Below are 17,396 nucleotides of genomic sequence, written 5' to 3'. Positions count from 1 at the left end.
AGCCACCTTGCTAGTGACAGGGCAGCTGCGAGGGTGCAGGGAGCAGACACCACAGCCACACCCCAGATGACATGTTGCAATGACCTTCCTCCCTCCTCTAACTAGGTCACACATCTGGTTTCGGTTGTCCGGAAGGCGAGTGCAGCTCGGCTCCCACAGGCCCAATTCCACCTTGGAGACCTATGCGGTCCCTGTCACTGATGACCAGCTGCCCGGAAGCCCACTGCGGCCCCTTCTGCACCCTCTGGGTCCTGGCACCACGAGGTGACTGTGAGGAGGGGCTGCACACCTCCACAGCCCGCCATTCCCAGGTGTCACCCAGCAAAAGCCCAGTCAGCACTCCCGGGACCAGGATGGTGGGGTCCAGCCCTGACTGGGGCCACAGGTAGATGGAGCCATGAGCCCCCACCTGCCTTGACCAGGGCCACCCCCCCACCCCTCCCCCAAGCCCAGCCGGTGGTGCAGCAGTCCTGCCCTGAGCATTGGAGGGGCTGCAGGGAGTGGGGGCACCTTAGAGGGGCACAGAGACACTCACGGCTCAGACTGCACTGTCTCCTTCTCGGCCAGGTAGTTGTGAGGCACATAACCCTGGCCCAGGGCCCTGCCCGCTGCATCCAGCCGCGTGGCCCACCACCACTCCTCCTCCTTCCTGGCCACATGGAAGAGATCCCCCGCCTGGAAGCTCAGCTCCTCGTCTGTCCGGGCCGCAAAGTCCCAGAGGCCCACGTATGTGGGGCCCAGGTAAGCCTGGCCCCGGGACACCATGGCAGCTGCAGTGGCAGGACCAGGCCATCTGGCCTCCCCGCCTAACACTGGGCTGGCTGTGAGCAGGGGCAGGTGGGGCCAGCCCTGATAGGCCACACCTGCCCAGCCGGGGAGCCGGCCCACTTCGCTGTGATGAGGCGGCCTCCCCTGGCACCCGGGGCAGCACCCTGAGGGCCTGGCAGCTCCCACCTGTCCTCCTACCCACCAGCGCCCGGTCAGTCTGGGCATTGCTCTTGCCCACCTGCCAAGTGACCACGTGGCCGGACCTGAGCCCCAGGGGAGAGAGGGCACAAGGACCAGTCAGACAGAGCCCTCCTGGGGTTCGCCTTAGGTGGGCTAGAGGGCAATGGAGGGACCGAGGCTCATGGACGTCACCCCCTTCCCAGACCTCCAGGGCCTGAGCCAGGACCGATGGGCAGCAGGCTGCCAGCAGAGTCACTGCTGGAAGCCCAGGTGGGCACTGCCTCTCTTCCCTCCCCACTCTCTGCACGTCCTTCTCCCCACGGAGCCCACCTCACACACCCCTGACCATGACGGGGAGCTGCAGTGGCCGTGGAGGCCTGACCACTGGTCTATCAAGAGACAGGAAGGGCCCGGGGTGACGACCATGGCCGGGGTCAGCCTGCCAGCCCGGGGCTTGAGAGGGGTGCCAGAGCCTCTGTGCCCCGATGCAGGACTGTGAGTACCACAACTGCTGAGCCCTACTTGTCGGAGCTCCCCCTTCACTGAGAGGGGGAGCAGGGGCCTGTGTTATAAGCAGGCGACACACATGCTGTGCTGACTGGGGAAAGAGCAGCAGATGGGGGCTGGGAGCAATGGCTGGCGCTGAGCCCATGGCCAGGGGACCTCACGTGTCACTGGGCACAGAGGTGCCCAGGGTGCCGCCTGCGTCACACCAGGAAGCAAGAGAGTTTTGAGACTGAGCATCCCGGCCCTCCCGGAGTCTCTGTGCACAAACCTGCCCAGCGTGTGGCTGGGGAGACACCCAGGATGACCCCCACGCACACTTGCCTCTCTGGCCGGCCCCCACGCCCAGCACATTCCTTCCTTCTGAGTCTGGCGGCCTGTCCAGCCCTCCCCACACTAATCACAGCTCCAGGCAAACAGGGTAAGCCCATAAGGGTGGCCAGAGCCCCTCGGTCTGGAGAACAGAAGGAGCTCATCTTGAGCCCTAACCCTCTGGGACCCACATGTCCGAGCTGACCCCTGGGCTCTCCCAGGACAGGATGGAGTGGGTCAGGGGCTATTTATTCCCCAGGGTCCCAACAAGCTCACACCAAACCTTCCCACCCCCACCAGCCTGGCATCCAAGGGTCTGAGGAGCTCCCACCTTCTCCACACTTGGACTGACCCACAGCCAGACGGAGCTGGGCCCTGCAGTAGCCGGTTCCTACCTCCTCCCTCTGTGTTGCTCCCACCGGCGATGCCCCCGCCTCCCGCCCGTCGGGAAGCCCATCCACCCCTCTGCTCCAGCCCTGCACAGCCTCTGTTCTCTGATCAGCCCTGCACTCAAGGGTCCCAGCTCCCCGCTCCACAGGCAGGGCCTGTGGTCAGTGATGAAAGCTAGCCGTGAACTGTGCATGTTCCCTCCATGGTCACTGAGCTGAGGGTGGCCACGCATGCCTCCAGCCTTTTTGTCCCCACAAGCCTTCTGGGGCGCAGCTGCCAGCATGGGGCTCCCAGGAGGGTGTGGGTCGGGCACTCCAAAGGCAGACCCCACCTGCACAGTCCCCTGCCCCTCCATTTGTTCACCCAGGGTGACCTGGTGACGGCAGCCGGGCAGGTGAACAACTAACGGTGCACGGCCCGCCCAGCTTCTCATCCAGTGACGTCAGCTGTGACTTGAAATCAGCCCAGTGGGAGTAGGCACACTCTGAACAGGCTGCTTCCTTTTCCCCAGGGAGCTGTTAGTCTCCCAGTTGCCCACACCCCACAGCATCCACCCTCCACCCCTTCTTGACGGCACCCAGACCTGCACCACTGAGGCAGAGACGATGCTGCCTCCCTGACACCCCCACCCCCAGAAAACCAACCATGAGGGTCATCCATCCCCAAAAGCAGCCCCCTAGACACCGACCTGACCTTTCGTGGTCTGCCCCGGTCCCCGCTCCACCATGATGAACCAGATGGTGACCCCCCAAGTCAGTGGCAGCCCCTGCTCTGATTTGAGTTGGGGGTGGGGGCTGAGGCCCGTGTGTGACACACGCTTGTGCACATGCCTGAGTCTGTCCATCACATTTATTGACCGCTGCCTCCCTGTATGCACCGTGCTGCACATGGGAAGTGGTGTGCCCGTGGGAGACTGTGGCTGCGCCCAGCATGTGCCGTGTGGGGCCAGGGCCTGGCAGCCCCAGCACCAACATGGCCCCGGTGGGACTTTGGAGAAAATTGAGAAGGCACGCCTCTCACTCTTGACCTTGGGAGGGAGCTGAGGGGGTCCATGGCAGCCGGCAGTTCCAGGCAGGAGGGAACTCGGCCCAGGCCCAGGGCTTCTCTGTCCAGTCTTTCAGAGGCCGGAGCAAACACAGGCCCCAGCCAGCCTTCTCTGCTGACCCCCGCCCACCAGGGACACTGCCATTCCAGACAAAAGACATCAGCCCCTCTCCCTCCACATGGGTGTCTGCATGTTTCTGCCTCGAGTGCACACACATGCATGTCAGCGTGTGAGGCCCGTGGCCAAGAGCTCTGCGGGCTGACGGCTGTTCCGGACAGTCCAGCACCCCTGCACGTGTTGACGGCAAACATTATCTGGGGGGAGGCCCCACAGGGAGGAGTGGCCTAGCCCTGGAGTCCAGTGCCCCAGGTCACGTGAGGGTGGCATGGAGACACCTGTGGATGGTGCCCAGCTTCTCCTGCAGCACGGTGAAGGCCGGCCGCTCCTCAGGGCTGCCCTTCCAGCACGCCAACATGAGCACGTAGACCTCGGCTGGGCAGGCGGCCGGCCGTGGCAGCCGGTATCCCTTCGCAATCTGCTGCAACGTCTCATGGTTGCTCATTCCTGGGGAGGGCGCTTATGAGAGCGGCTGGCAGGGGCTGCCTCGCTTCTGTCTAGGGGTCACCGTGGAGACCCCGCACCCCCGGCCAGACCCTGCCAAGCAGCAACTTTGTGGCCTGGTGCTCCTTGCCTCCCTCAGACCCCACCTTCCCTGGGGAGGCCTTGCCTCCTCCCTCGGGCTGCATTGTGGCCCACCTTCGTAGGGACACTGGCCGTAGGTGAACACTTCATACAGCAGCACGCCGAACGACCAGACATCCGACTTCTGCGAGTAGATGCGGTAGTTGGCTGCCTCTGGTGCCGTCCACTTGACGGGGATCTTGGAGCCACTGCTCGGGGAGTAGACGTTGTCCTGGTGAGAGGACACGGGTGGTGGGCGGGCGGAATGGTGCCCTCCCTCCTGGCTGCTCCCCCTCCCTTTGCAGGGTCAGCAGCCCAAGCCCACACTGACCTTGAGCAGCCGGGCCAGGCCGAAGTCGGCCACCTTGCAGGCCAGGTCGTCACCCACGAGCACGTTCCTGGCAGCCAGGTCCCGGTGCACGATGTGCCTCTCCTCCAGATAGCTCATGCCCTCGGCCACCTGGCAGGCGAAGTCCAGCAGGGCAGGTGGGCTCAGGGCCCTGCCCTCGGGGCCTGGGGGGCGGGCCGACAGTCAGGGACCAGCGTCGTCCCTGTCACTTCCCTCTGTGCCTGTTTCCTCATCTCTGACCGGGTGAGAACGGCACTGCCCACCAAGGCTGCGGAGGGCACTGCACACCCCCAGAGAAGGCTCGGGGCAAGCTGCTCCTGGGCCACTGGCCTGGGCCCCCGACCGAGGCCAAGGACAGAGGAGGACAAGCGGGGCAGGGTCTCCCGGGCTGGGCTGGGCCCACACTGAGCGTACTCAGAGGCTGGCCCCTACCTGCACTCCCCCGCACCTGGTACCACGTGCTCTGAGTGTCCCTCCACAAAGCCCAGGCCTGGCCCAGACCAGAGGTCCAAATCTGCTGTTGGCCAGAGCCCACTACCACCCTCTGGGCCATGCCAAGAAGGGGGCAGGTGTCACTGTCCCCTGGGCAGGTGGCAGCAGCACAGCACTCACTGCCCAGAAAGGCCTGCAGGCTGCCTTTGCACATGAGCTCCGTGACAATGTACACCGGCTCCCCGGTGGAGCACACGGCATGCAGCCGGATGAGGCGTTCGTGCCGCAGGCTCTTGAGTGTGTGGATCTCCTTGGCCAGGTCCGTGAGCTTCATGTCGGCTGCGGGAGAGGATTCCGCTCAGGACCTGCACACCCCCACACACCTCACCCAGGGTCCGGGAGGGCAGGGCCTCACACACCTGATTTGATGACCTTGACGGCCACAGGCACAGAGCCGAGCCAGAGGCCTTCCCACACCTCCCCGAAGTAGCCTTCGCCCAGCTTCCTCCGCAGGGTGAACTCGGAGCGTGGCCGCTCCCACTCGTCCCACTCGGGGGGCTGCTGTGGGGGTGGGGAGCGCTCAGTGCCTCTGCCTGTGTTACTGGGCAGAGTAGGCAGTTTCTCGGGGGACCAGGCCTCTGCACCTCCACCCCAGCACATGCTCAACACTGGTCCTGGCTGGAGCGAGGGAAGCCAGGTGCTGACCACCTCCCCGGGCCTGGCCCCAATTGCTTCTAGACCTAAGTGGGTTTTGCTGGAGGTGGACACCAGCCCACAAATACTCATTACTGCTCCCCTGGGCTGTCATTATGAGACCGGAGGAACTGGGTCGCTGCCTGGCCCCTGCCCTTGTCCCTCTGCAGGACCGCTGGTCTGGGACGGTGGCGGAGAGCTAGGTAGGGCTCCAGTGCATGTGTGGACCGCCTCCCCCTGCTCCACCCTGGGACTTCCCCAGACGCCTGCCCTGGACTCCCCAGGAGCAGAGATATGACATGTGTGAAAGCAGACCCGACCTGGGGCGGGGCCCCAAGCAGAGCATGCAGGATGCGGCAGGGGTGGGCGCCCAGGCCTTCCAGGTCCTTGCACCCCCAGGTGGGCCCGGCCCAGCCAGGGGCAGCCAGGCAGGCAGTGGGGGGCGGGGGCAGCCCACCTGGTGCACACAGGGCTGCAGCAGCGGGTTTCGGATCAGCTTCCAGTTGGCCTTGTAGTAGGTGAGCAGCTCCTCCAGGTTGGGGAAGAGACGGCCCTTCTGCAGGTAGAAGCCGCCGTCGGCTGCCGTGGAAATGCGGTAGTGGCGGACTTTGGCCTGGGCCCGGACTGGGGGGGGCAGAGAGGGAGGCTGTGACCAGACCCTCCACCACCCAGCCCGGGCACCGGGCGCCGGGCACTGCCACGACCCTCCTCGGACCGGCAGGCCCTGACACTGCTGGGGCAGCGCATCGCACGAGGGAGTGTGGGCAGCTGCAGGCCAGAGGAGCAGTGAGGAGCCGGGAGAGCGGCTGCTGCCCACAGTGTGCACACAGCAGAGTGGGCGCGCAGTGGGCACTCGGTGAGTGACTGAGTCTGTGAGCAACGAAGGCAGGAGGATAGCGAATGAGGGAATGAATAGTGCTGACGAGATGAATGCGCGAGTAAGTGGGTGGATGGACGAGTAGGTGAGCACATGAATGAATGATTGGATGAGTGAATAGATAAGTAGATGAGGGAGTGGATGAGTGGACGAGTGAATGGATCACTGAGTGGGTGAATGAGGGGATGGAGGAATGGATGGATGGGTGGATGGGTGAGTAAGTGAATATGTAAGTGAATAAATGAATGAATGAGTGAATGAAGCAGTGAGCAAACCCAAGAGGTGAGCAAACACCAATGGGAGTTGTTAGACCCGAGGTGGGGCCGGGCATGGGTGAGGGACCGGCACTGTCCAGGGAGCAACCACCCCAAGGTCAAGAGTGTTCTAGGCTGGTGGGGCTGGCCAGCATGCCTCAGTGGGGACAGGGGTGGAGGGGCCGCCCGAGTACCTGAGAGCGAGTAGTCCCCCAGGCTGCTCTCACTGGGCCGAACGAGGAAGGCCCCTGGGGCGTTGGCCGGGGACAGGAGAAGCTGCTGGGCCTGGGTTCGGCTGATGCCACTGAAATACCAGCTGCAAAGGGCAGGCGTGGTGGTCACCAGGCAGGCCCAACCCCGGGTGATCCCTGTGCCCACACCCCACTCTGTGCAGGCTGAGTATACCCCCATCTCTCAGGGAGGAGTGCCCGTGGTGCCCAATGTGAGGTCCCAACCTGGGCTCTGTACCTGCCCTGACCCCGGTGCTCAGCCTCCGGAGTCATCGGGCACTGGACAGGGGCACTGCTTGGGCCGCCATGGAGCTGACACAACCAGCAGCAGCAACCTGTGTCGCCTAAGACTGTCCACTCACCTCAGCCACAGGCTCTCCGTTAGTTCTGCTCATACAGTGACGGCCAGCCCTGGCCACAGGCTGAACCTGTCAAACTCCAGACTGCTGAGTCCCTATAAGGGGGGGAGTGCACTGGGAATGAGGGGGCCCTGATGATGCCCAGATGTGCGGGTTCGGCTACAGGTGTGGCCTGGAGGACCATGGGTGCCACCTGGCTGGGCATGGCCCGCATGCCTTGAGAGGTGAACAAGTGGGGATGGGAGAAGCAGGCCTGAGTTTTGGAACAGCACCTGGAGGAGGTGCTGAGCTAGGCTGGGCAGGAGATCAGGAGAAGCTGGGAGAGAGCTGCAGAGGCTCAAAGCATCGCGTGTCCACCTCTGAGGGGCTTGCCCAGCACAGGCTACCTGGCCCTCTGCACGTGCCAAGCACACTGAGGCCATTCCGAGTGCCAGGCTGGCAGGGGCTTCCTGGCACCCACTCCTCAGTCTGCATAAGATTCTAAAAGGCCAGGAACCCTCCCACCTGTGCATGGGGTGGGGTGGGGTTTGCTTGGGGCTTCCCCATCTGATACCCCATCTGGGCCAGCAGTCCACCTGAGTCAGGCCTGCTGTGGCTCCTGGCCCTGTGTCTGTTCCCCAATGTCCAGATGGGAGAACCTCACACCTAAGTCAGCTTCCCACCCTGGAGCCTCCTGCTTCACGGGGTTCTGGGGACCCAGTGGCAGGAGGCCTGCTTTTAAGGGGGAACCATAGATGTGAACACATCCCCTCATTCATCCTGAGGGGAGAACACGGGTTCTCAGAGCAGCTGGGGGACCCAAAGCATGTCTCAGAGTGAGTCAACACAAGATGGGGTGCCCCAAAAGAAGGGACCGGTTGGGCAAAGCTCTGCTGTCGCAGGCAGGCGGGTGCTACTGGAGCCTGGGGCGAGGGCAGGGCCTGGCAGGAAGGGGGCGGAGTGAGACCTGTCCGCGGAATAGGGGACTGCCCACCCTGTGAAGCTGTGGGAAGAGGCTAAGAACCAACATGGCCAGAGCCCCTGGGCTGGGCTGGAGCTACAGAGAGAGAGAAGCCCTGAGACAGGATGTGGTGGGACAGGATGTGGTGGGATGCTGGAGGTGGTGGTGGAGAGGCACAGGTCTGAGAAACATCTGGAAGTAAAATCAGCAGCCAGAGCCAGCAGACAAGGCTCAAGGACATCTGGGCTTTAACATGGGTCCCTGCAGGCTCAGGGACACGTTGGCTGGGGAGCAGGGCCTCCTGCAGCCAGGCCCTGTTTTCCGGGGCCGCACCTCTCTAGCCAGCGGGCCAGGAGAGCCTCTCAGGTGTGGTGGGGCTACAATAGACCCTCTCCAGACAGCAGGGCTGAGGCAGAATGAGGAGAAGCAGAGGCTTCCCCACCCCCAGCCCTTCCCTGAAGCCCCAGGGCCTGGGGGTGCAGCTGAAGCCCTGTGCATGCCCTGGGCTGCAGGGATGTTCTTGGGGTCTCTCCCTGGGGCGGGGGTCAGTGGGTTAGAGAAGATTGTAGGACCCTCAGCAGCTTGTTAGCAATGAAGCCTCACTGTGGGGGTTGAGGAGCCTCAGCCACCCATCCGGTCTGGCCTAGGACAGACAGCCAGGTGTCTGGGGCTAATGACCCTATGACTGAGGCGAACCCTTTCATCTGCAGCCCAGGCAAATAGTCATTAGCTCTTCCTCCTAGCAGCTCCTCCCACCCCCCCAGCCCTGCCAGCCTTGCCAAAGATGCTTCTGGTCCCTCTACACCTGGAGTGACTGCGGGCCCCTTCCCCCTCAGCATGGCCTCCTAGTCCCAGGCACAGGGTGGGGCCTGGAGTCTCCTGGGAAGACACCTTCTTGTGACTCAGTCTTCCCTCAGCATCTGCACATCCCCCAGGAGCCTGGGAGCCCCAACCAGTGCCCAGGAGGCCAATGTTGCTGAGTGAAGCTGAGGCTCAATGCTGGTCTGCAGGGGACAAGTCCAGAGCTCAGGCCTGGTCCAGCTGAGTACAGGACTAGGGCCTGGCAGCAGGGCAGGGCGGCTGGGCAGGCGGAGGAGCCTGCCTTTGCTGGCCGTTCACCAAGCAGCTTCTGGCCTGTCCTCAGCCAGCACTCCACCTCCGTGCATGTGAGGAGAAGGCGTCTGCCCCCAGTGGTCCCCTCGCCAATGCCCTATGTGGGGTTGCAATGGCCACCACAGCCAGGCTGACCCACTGCATTCAGGGGAGACAGGCAGAGGTCACGACCAGGGTTTGGGTGAGCTTGAGGACCATGGACCGTGTCCGCGGCCATATGCAGAGCCGTGCTCAGAGCCAATACACAGCTGTGCGAGGGGGCTACCCTGTCTTATGGACTTGGAGCTTGAGCCAAGAGGTCACCTTTGAGGAGCCCTCCTGGAGAGCCCCCACCAGCTGGCTACTCCCTGTGATCACCGACTGGCGTGCAAACAGCCAGGTGTTGTACTAGCCACTTGCAGCCTGTGGACTGTCCCAGCCATAGGGGACCCAGGCACTCCAGGAGGAACGGGTGGGTTCTCCCCCCACCTGTGTCCACTCTCCAATCAAGCCTCTTTGGGAGCAATCCCCAAGGCCAGGGTCATGTCTGTGCCATACCTGGCCCAGTGCAGGGGAGGGGGCCTGGGTGAATGTGGATGGGTGAGAGAGGCAGGTAAACACACCTCTCTGACCCAGTTTATCACCCTCTCACCCCCTCACAGCACAAAGGGACATGTGACGGCCTCTCTGAGCACGTGTGCTCTCAGGGGGAGCTCTAGGAGGACAGGTACCATATCCATCTCTCGGAACTGTACCCCAGGCCCTAGCCCTCTGACCTCCAAGCAGTGACCGCTCAGCCATCATTGTGAACTCAGAGCCCCCAGGAGTGCTCAGTGCAGGGCTGAGTCCCCGTGTGAGAGCAGGAGGGCCTGGCCAGAGTCCCAGCGTGGCTGCCATGTTGGCTGCCTGCCTGCCTGCCAGGGCATGCATACACGCCATCCAGCTGACCTGCCGCTGGGGCTGACCAGGGCACACAGTTGCTATTATCCGTGCAGCCCACTGCGTGCTCATGCTCGACGTGCGTGAGCTGATGGCTGAGTGGCGGTGCCCAGGCTGAATCCTGTGCTGGTTCCTGACTCCCAGAGCAGGTGGTACTCACGGTTGGTCTGAGAGCGTGTCAGAGGTGGCCCTGGCCACGTACGCGATGGGCACGAGCCCCATGCTGGGCTGGCCGGAAAGCCTGCGGGCAAAGATGTAGTCGCCCTCCTCCTTGAGGGCATAGAGCCTGTCCCCGCGGCTGACACTCAGCTCGTCCGTGCACCGTGCAGTGAAGTCGTAGAGTGCCCTGAACAGCTGCCCAGGCACCGCCGGGGGGGTGCAGGGCTCGGCGGCGGGGGGCTCCAGCTCAGCGTTGGTGTCAGAGTCTGGGAAGCCAGAGACGCTGTCATCCGGCGTGCCTGCGGGCCAGATCCTGTCCCAGAAGAAGGACAAGAAGGCCAGCCGCTTCCTGAGGAAGGGCTCCATGCTCCCGGGGCGCCCGGAGCCCGGTCGCCACACTGCGCCCAGGGCCCTGCAGGGGAGGGGACTTCTGACGAGGGAGAAACTGGAAGGGCCGGTGGGACGGCAAGTGTCAGAGCTTCGCTGAGTCCATCACTGCTGGCAAGGGGTGTGGATGACAGGTCACTCCAGAGGGCCCCCTGCCCACTTCCGGGCTGTTCACACTAGGTTGGGACGCAAGGTGGCCCTCCAGCCCCCGGCCACAGGTCAGCTGCTGTTCTCCTTGACCTCTAGGGTGTCTTGTGGGCAGGACTTGTTCTGGGCTGCTCAGAGCCACTTGGGGCTGGGGCAGGAGTGGCCCTGGGGCAGCCTGGGGGCGGGGTCTTGGGCAGCTGAGAACGTGGGACAGTCCCGTCCCTCCCCCACATGCATCCCTTCCTAAGGCCCAGGAAGGAGGGGGTGGCTGCCCTGCCAGGCGGCCAGTGTGACAAGGAGAGAAGGGTCATGCACAAGTGCACCCCATGCTAGTCCGTGACCTGAGTCCTGCCTTCAGAGAAGGGGGTTCCATGAAGGGGCAGCCACTGCGCAGCACCAGCCATTAGCTACCTAGCCGTGCACTGGACTTGTGTGGACAATTACCTGGTTCTTTCAATGTGGGCCAAATCTTTAACATCATAAAAACCCCCATGTAGGACAGCTAGAGTTTCTTATGGGGTGGGGCTCAGTAAGCATAGAGCAGTGAGTGAGGAGGGGTGGAAGTTCAGGGCCACCCTGGGGAGGAGGCTCTGACCTCTGACCGCCCTCAGAGATATAAACTGGGTGATGGAGGGGTGGCGGGTGAGTCCACAGAGGGCCTGTACCCACCGCTTGCTCCTCTCCCCGTACAGCACCAGGCCCCCTGCACACTGAAGCAAGGTGCCCACTGCCCAGGTCGGCCTGTGCCGCTGGGCAGGGCGGGAGAGCAAACCCAGGCAGCCTGGTTCTGGTTCCAGTCCCAGGAGGGGTTCCAGGCGGGTGTCTGGGCCTGTGGGTGGTTCCCAGCCCCAGGTAGCTTGCTCCTTCTCCCCCCAGACCAGCCCCTTCAGCACCCGGAATCATTATTGAGCCCCCATCCCTCTTCTGATGGTTGCAGACCCTCATTCCACACCCCATACTCAATCAACGCCCAAACGTTGTCACATTCTGTGAATGGGGCCAACAAAAGTGAGACAAGTGTCTATCCACCTGCCCCTGAGGGGCAGCAGACCCTGATGTCTGCAATGCACCCTGGGGGCTCCATGCCACCATTGGGGGAGCAGCTTGTACAACATGCAAACTGCGATGTGGCAAAGACACTCAGCCACCCTGGGCTGAAGGGGGCAGGCTCCATGCAACTGAGCCTCATCCTGTTGCAGAGGATGGGGGTCGGGGGTCGAGAACAAATATTTGCAAACACAGAATTAGGGGAGGCCTGGCAGGGCCTGCAGTGCCTGCCCATCACCTGCCTCCACCAACCCCCCCTTATGAGCAATTTGAGTTTTTACAGATGGCTTTCCTTAAATCCCAGAGGTACCCGACTCTCCTCCTAGGAAGCCTCTGACCCACCGGCCAAAGGGAGGGCCCCACTTATGCTGGCTGCGCTCAAGGTCAGCATTCAGAGCACTGGACACGTTCCTCCTGGAGATACCCTGCCCCTCAGAGCCAAGCGGTCCGGCCTCTGGGACTGAGGACATTGCTCTGATGGTCAGAGCAGGCAGGGAGTGTCCTCTGCGGTCTCCTGGCGGGGCCCCCTTAGCCTCACCTCCTCCATGAGCCCTAACCAAACCCAGGGCTGGGAGCTAGCTATGTGAGGGGGAGGGCCCCCGGACAGCTCTGGATGTGGCCAGATGACCAGGTTCGAATCCTGCTGTCAGACTCACTAGCCACATGGCAAGGTGCTGAGCTCTCTGTGCCTCGATTTCCCCATCTGTGAGAGCACTGAGCTCATAGCGGTGCCATAGTGAGGACTCAGACCAGGTCTGCAGGGTGAGGAGCGGCCAGCCCGGGCATTCAGGCTGAGGTTGGCAGTGTCACCACACCATGGATTCATGTGTGTTCTGTGGAGGGCACACGATCGAATCTCTGGGGTCCAGGTGCACCCCCTGCCGCCAGGGCTATGACCTCACGACCACCAGGCTCACCACCCTCAGGGCGCCGGGTCTGCCAAGGGCAGCAGAGCCCAGTGGCTGCAGACAATGGGCGAGACAAAATCAGCTGGCGCATGCCTGGGAGGAAGGGCCCACCAAGAATGCACATGGCCGGCCCTCGGGAACTATGCTGAGCAGAGAGGCTGGTCCCGGGGGCTCCACGCTGCTCGATGCCACCGACGCTCTCCAGAGGACACAGTTACAGAGATGGACCAGACTAGCGATGGCCAGGGGCGGAGGAGCCACGGGGTTGGTGAGAAAGTAGGCGCGGCTACAAAAGGCCAAGTGGGGGCCCTGTGGGGACAGGGCCGTCCTGCCTGGGGACTGTCAGTGTCACTACCCTGGTGGGATCCTGCGTGGCAGTTCTGAAGAAATGGGCAATGGGTTCATGGGGTCCCTGTGTGATGTCTCACACTGTGTGCCATCTACAATTACCTCAAAATTCAAAGTTTAATTTCAAAAAATTAGCGGATGAACAAGAGAGAAAAAGGGCGTGGGGCCAAAGAGATGGCAGAGGTTCAGGACATGCCTGGCGCAGAGAGGAAGTGAGAGCTGCTGTGGGTGGCGGGGCTGGAGTCATCTTCCTCCCTCTGCTTTGCATTTTCCCCCCTTTCCAGGTGCCAGACTCCCCCACTCAACCTTCAGACAGCACCCCGCTTCCAAACAAACCAGCCTTGCCCCTCAGAGCCCTAATAGCAGCAGCAGCTCTCGTTTGCTAAGTTAGGGCCCAGGGCGGGGTGAGGAGGGCAGACACAGCCCCACTGCCTCCCTCCCTAGGCCCAACTTGATGGGTGCTTGGCCAGGGGAAGATTCCTCACAGGATGGGGTCCCCTGGTGGGTGGGGGTGCCCTGGGGGCAGCTCTGGCCACAGAAGAGTCTGTGAGGAGAGCTCAGGGACAGACACCCATCCTGGAGAGGCCACCACTGACCTCCGAGGGGGAGGAGATGGGATGACCAGGGTCAGCCCTGTCACCTCACTCCTCCCCAGGAGGGCCAGGAGGGCCTGGGGTGTCAGGCTGACCACAGCCGGTGGCAGACCCTGGCTGGCCGCAAGGTCCCAGAGGTCCAGAGCCCAGTTGGAGGTGACAAGTGGGGCTCCAGAGGCTGAGAACACCTCTGAGGGGTTCCCTGGGGCTGTGGACACCCCATTTGTCCAGAGCCGGTCAGGGACACTGGCTTGGGCAGGCCGAGGGAGAGGAAACCTGCTCTGGCAGAGGCAGGGCTTTGGACCCTGCTGTCAGCTCTCAGGGTCACAGTCTCTGGCAGCTCCACCCGGGGGTTCTGGGCCGCGCTGGGCTGGAGGTGGAGCAGGGGCATCGGCCCCCACCCGAAAGCCTGGCTGAAGGGCCCGGGGGGGGGGGGGGGGGGGGGGTTAAGTCCCCGGCGCAGAGGGGTGGCCCGGCCTCAGTTTGCTCCTGTCGGTGGAACCCTATTGCGAACCCGGCTTTCAGACCACGGCGGTGGCTCCCAGGTCGGGCCTCTGGTCGCCATGTCCCGAGTCCCCAGAAAAGGGAGCAGAGTCTATGGACAGTCCCGTCCAAGCTGAGACTCTGTTGAGGAGGGTCTGGGACCAGAAAGCCCGTCCCGGGCCGTCTTCTCACAGCCCCTCAAGTCTCGGGACCCGACGGGGGCGGGTCTCCTCCCCACCCCCGACGCCCTGGGCTTCCGCCCACCTCCTACCCCAACCCCCCACCGACACCCTCCGCCCCATCCCCCTTCCCGACCCGGTGCAGCGTCACAAAGGCCCGCGGTCCCTATGGCAACCCGCTGGCCAGCGCAGTGCGCAGCTGGGCTCCCCGGCTCTGCGCACAGTCGAGCCGCAGGCTCTGCCCGCTCCGGAGGCCGGGCAAGTGGGCGCGCTGGAAGGTGGGGTGCGGGCCTGGGGGGCTGAGGGAGCTGGGAAGGCGGGCGGCGTGGGAGTCGGTCTCGGGAAGATGGGCGTGGCGGGTGTGGGGGCGTCAGGGAGGCGGGGCCTCGGGGGGGGGCGGGCCAGGGCGCAGGGCGGGAGACTGCCAACGACTGCAAACATTCTGACCTGACCGTAGCCAGATCCAGGAGCAAGAGTTCCTTCCAGAGGCCAGAGCTGGACTTAGACCGCGAGTCCTGGGGTCCTGGTCTCACCTGACTGCCCACCCCAGATACCCTCTCTGCTGTGCCCAGGGCCTGGTCTGGCTACCCTTCCCCAGGAAGGTCGAAGGCTGGTCTTTAGGGAGGGAGGCAGACGCCCCGACCTTACTCTGCCACTTGGCGGTGCCTTCTTGGGCACGTCACCTGACCTACGGGCTGTCTCTGTAATTCATCCAAGCCTTGGCTAGCTGGCACAACCTGAGCTCTCCCAAGTGAAGCCGCTGGTCCCTGGTGATGGCTGGGAGAGGAGCCAGGGATGCTGGCTTCTTGTTCAAGGAGCCCCAACTTGCAGGGTCAGTCATTGTGGACTGGCAGCCTGCCCCAGCTGGGCCTGGGACCACAGCTGCATCCAGCAGTGAGGTGCCCTGAGCTGCACTGGTCCCTCCCCCTGACACCCAGAGCTGGGAACCTGGGGGGCAGGGAGACATGGCCCAGAAGGAGGGTCAGGCTCTGGGGTCAACGGCAGGGCTCAATGCCTGGACTGAGAACAAACTCGAAGCATTTTAGCCTCGTGCCCCATCTGCGAGATGGAATGACAGGATCTTACAACCTCGTGGCCTTTCCTGTGGAGTCAGTGAGCTCCCGAGGGCACGTGAGGCCCCAGGACATAGCAGGGGCTGGGTAACTAGGAGCTGGCATCGTGAGGATCCTGAGAACTGAGGCCTGGGGCCAGCCTGCCGCCCATGCTGGTCCTGGTCACCACGGGACTGCCTTTGGGTGAGCCTGGCTCTGCTCTGTACCTGCGGTGAGGCCTGGAGGGTCTGCAGGGCAGTGGTGTCCCAGGGACGAGGCGGTGTCTGGTGCTGCTCAGACAGATCACACTTCTCTCAGGAGCCTGAACAGCACCATGACCCCATTTCAGATGAAGCACTGAGGCCTTTGCCAGGCCACATAGCTGCTCGGCAGCTTCCTGTGTGCCCAAGTCATTGTGGCCTCAGGACTCAGGGCCTCAGCCCTGCCCTGTGTCCTTACAAACAGCCGTCAGTAGTGTTTGCCCCTCCATGCCTACTGTCACCCAGACTCGCAGACTGCCCTGTGGGCCCTGCAGGCAGCCTGTTCCGGAGAGAGGTGTCCCCATAAGCTCCTCCCCCCGATAGGGACAGAGGGTCCAGTGTAGGGGGCACACACAAACACTGCCCCGGGGGGGAGCCGCAAGGGGTAGCAGAGGACAGCCTGCTGGTCCCAGCTGACACCCCACCCTCCACCCAACCCTCCCAGACGATGGATTTCCAGGTGACAGGCCTGGGCCTGGACAAGAGGCGGCCGGACAGTCCCCAGCGCTTCCTGGACCAGGAGGAGGCCGAGGAGGCCGAGGACGGGCAGCTGCTGGAGCCGCAGGCCTGGAGGACCTACATGGAGCGCCGCACGGCGCTGCGGGAGTTCCTGACCTCCGAGCTGAGCCCCCAGCTACTCAGGCGCCACCACGCCCGTGTGGAGCTGCTCCGAAGGTGCTCCTACCACCTTGAGATCCTGCCGAAGCACCTGGCCCTGGGTGACCAGAACCCACCGCTGCTGCCCCACACCATCTTCCAGCTGGTAGACCCCTGCAAGTTCCAGCGCATGAAGAAAGTGGGCGCCGCTCAGGCCAGGATTCAGCTGCTGCTGCTTGGAGACCTGCTGGAGCAGCTGGACCGTGGCCGCGCCGCGCTGGACGCCCTGCTTGAGTCGCCTGACCCACGGCCCTTCCTGGCGGGTTGGGCGCTCGTGGAGCAGCAGCTGGCGGGCCTGTCAGCCGTGATGGATAACTTCCTGGCAATGATGGTGCCTGGGCGCCTGCACATCAAACATCGCCTGGTGTCTGACATCGGTGCCACCAAGCTCCCCCACATCCGGCTCCTGCTGAGCACCAAAATGCCCGTCATGTTCGACCGCAAGGAGTCGGTGGCCCACCAAGACTGGGCCACCCTGCGCTGGTTTGTCACCATCCAGCCGGCGGCCCCAGAGCAGTTTGAGCTGAGATTCAAGCTGCTTGACCCACGGACACAGCAGGAGTGCCTTCAGCGTGGCATCATCCCTGTGGCCACCTGCACCTTCGAGATCCATCACCTGCTGCCCGACCGCGTCTACAAGTTCACGGTCAAGAGAGCCGAGAGCTACACGCTGGTGTATGAGCCCTGGCAGGACAGCCTCACCCTGCACACCAGGCCGGGGACCCCCGAAGGACCGGCCCCCAGTCTGCGGGGCAAGCCGGGCCACCCCTGACCACAGCTTCCCAGAGATGATTTTCTAGTATTTATCCATTAATAAAGAGCAATATAAACACACAATTATAGAAACAAAAGTTCTAAAGCTGGAAGCAGCCACATGACTGCTTTCTGACTTGATGCAGCCCGTCCACAAGACCCAGGCCCCCGTCAGACCCTGGTCCGTTTTCCAGGGGGGACCCAAGCTGGACCTTCTAGAACAGCTGACCCCTGGAGCAGGTCAGGGGCCAGGGATTGGGGTTTGTGCTGGGTCATACGGGCCCAAGCCAGAGGTCAGGCTGGAGTGGGAGTTCGCCAGGGAGGTGCACCCAGGCACACAGCAGGGGCTTCCTCGTCTTGGTGCCTCCGGTCTGCGGC

General features: G+C 63.3%; 2 protein-coding genes across 2 annotated transcripts; one reads left to right on the top strand and one right to left on the bottom strand.

Moving 5' to 3' along the window:
* Positions 1–341: 341 nt before the first annotated feature.
* On the top strand, positions 342–17,037 carry FNDC11 (fibronectin type III domain containing 11; the record flags this gene model as incomplete). The annotated part of the gene is made up of 3 exons (XM_081033405.1): positions 342–385; positions 568–741; positions 16,054–17,037. The coding sequence occupies exons 2-3, from the start codon at positions 658–660 to the stop codon at positions 17,035–17,037; spliced, it is 1,068 nt and encodes a 355-aa protein (XP_080889531.1). The 5' UTR covers positions 342–385; positions 568–657.
* LOC308490786 (tyrosine-protein kinase Srms-like) lies at positions 3,570–10,570 on the bottom strand (the record flags this gene model as incomplete). Its single annotated transcript, XM_081033404.1, has 8 exons — positions 3,570–3,763; positions 3,956–4,112; positions 4,212–4,393; positions 4,842–5,000; positions 5,081–5,222; positions 5,812–5,978; positions 6,680–6,801; positions 10,206–10,570. The coding sequence occupies 8 exons, from the start codon at positions 10,568–10,570 to the stop codon at positions 3,570–3,572; spliced, it is 1,488 nt and encodes a 495-aa protein (XP_080889530.1).
* Positions 17,038–17,396: the final 359 nt, after the last annotated feature.

The sequence above is a fragment of the Rhinolophus hipposideros genome, assembly GCF_964194185.1.
Source record: "Rhinolophus hipposideros genome assembly, chromosome: 22".
NCBI classification, from domain to species: Eukaryota; Metazoa; Chordata; class Mammalia; order Chiroptera; family Rhinolophidae; genus Rhinolophus; species Rhinolophus hipposideros.
This window is presented reverse-complemented; position numbering and strand designations above follow the sequence as displayed.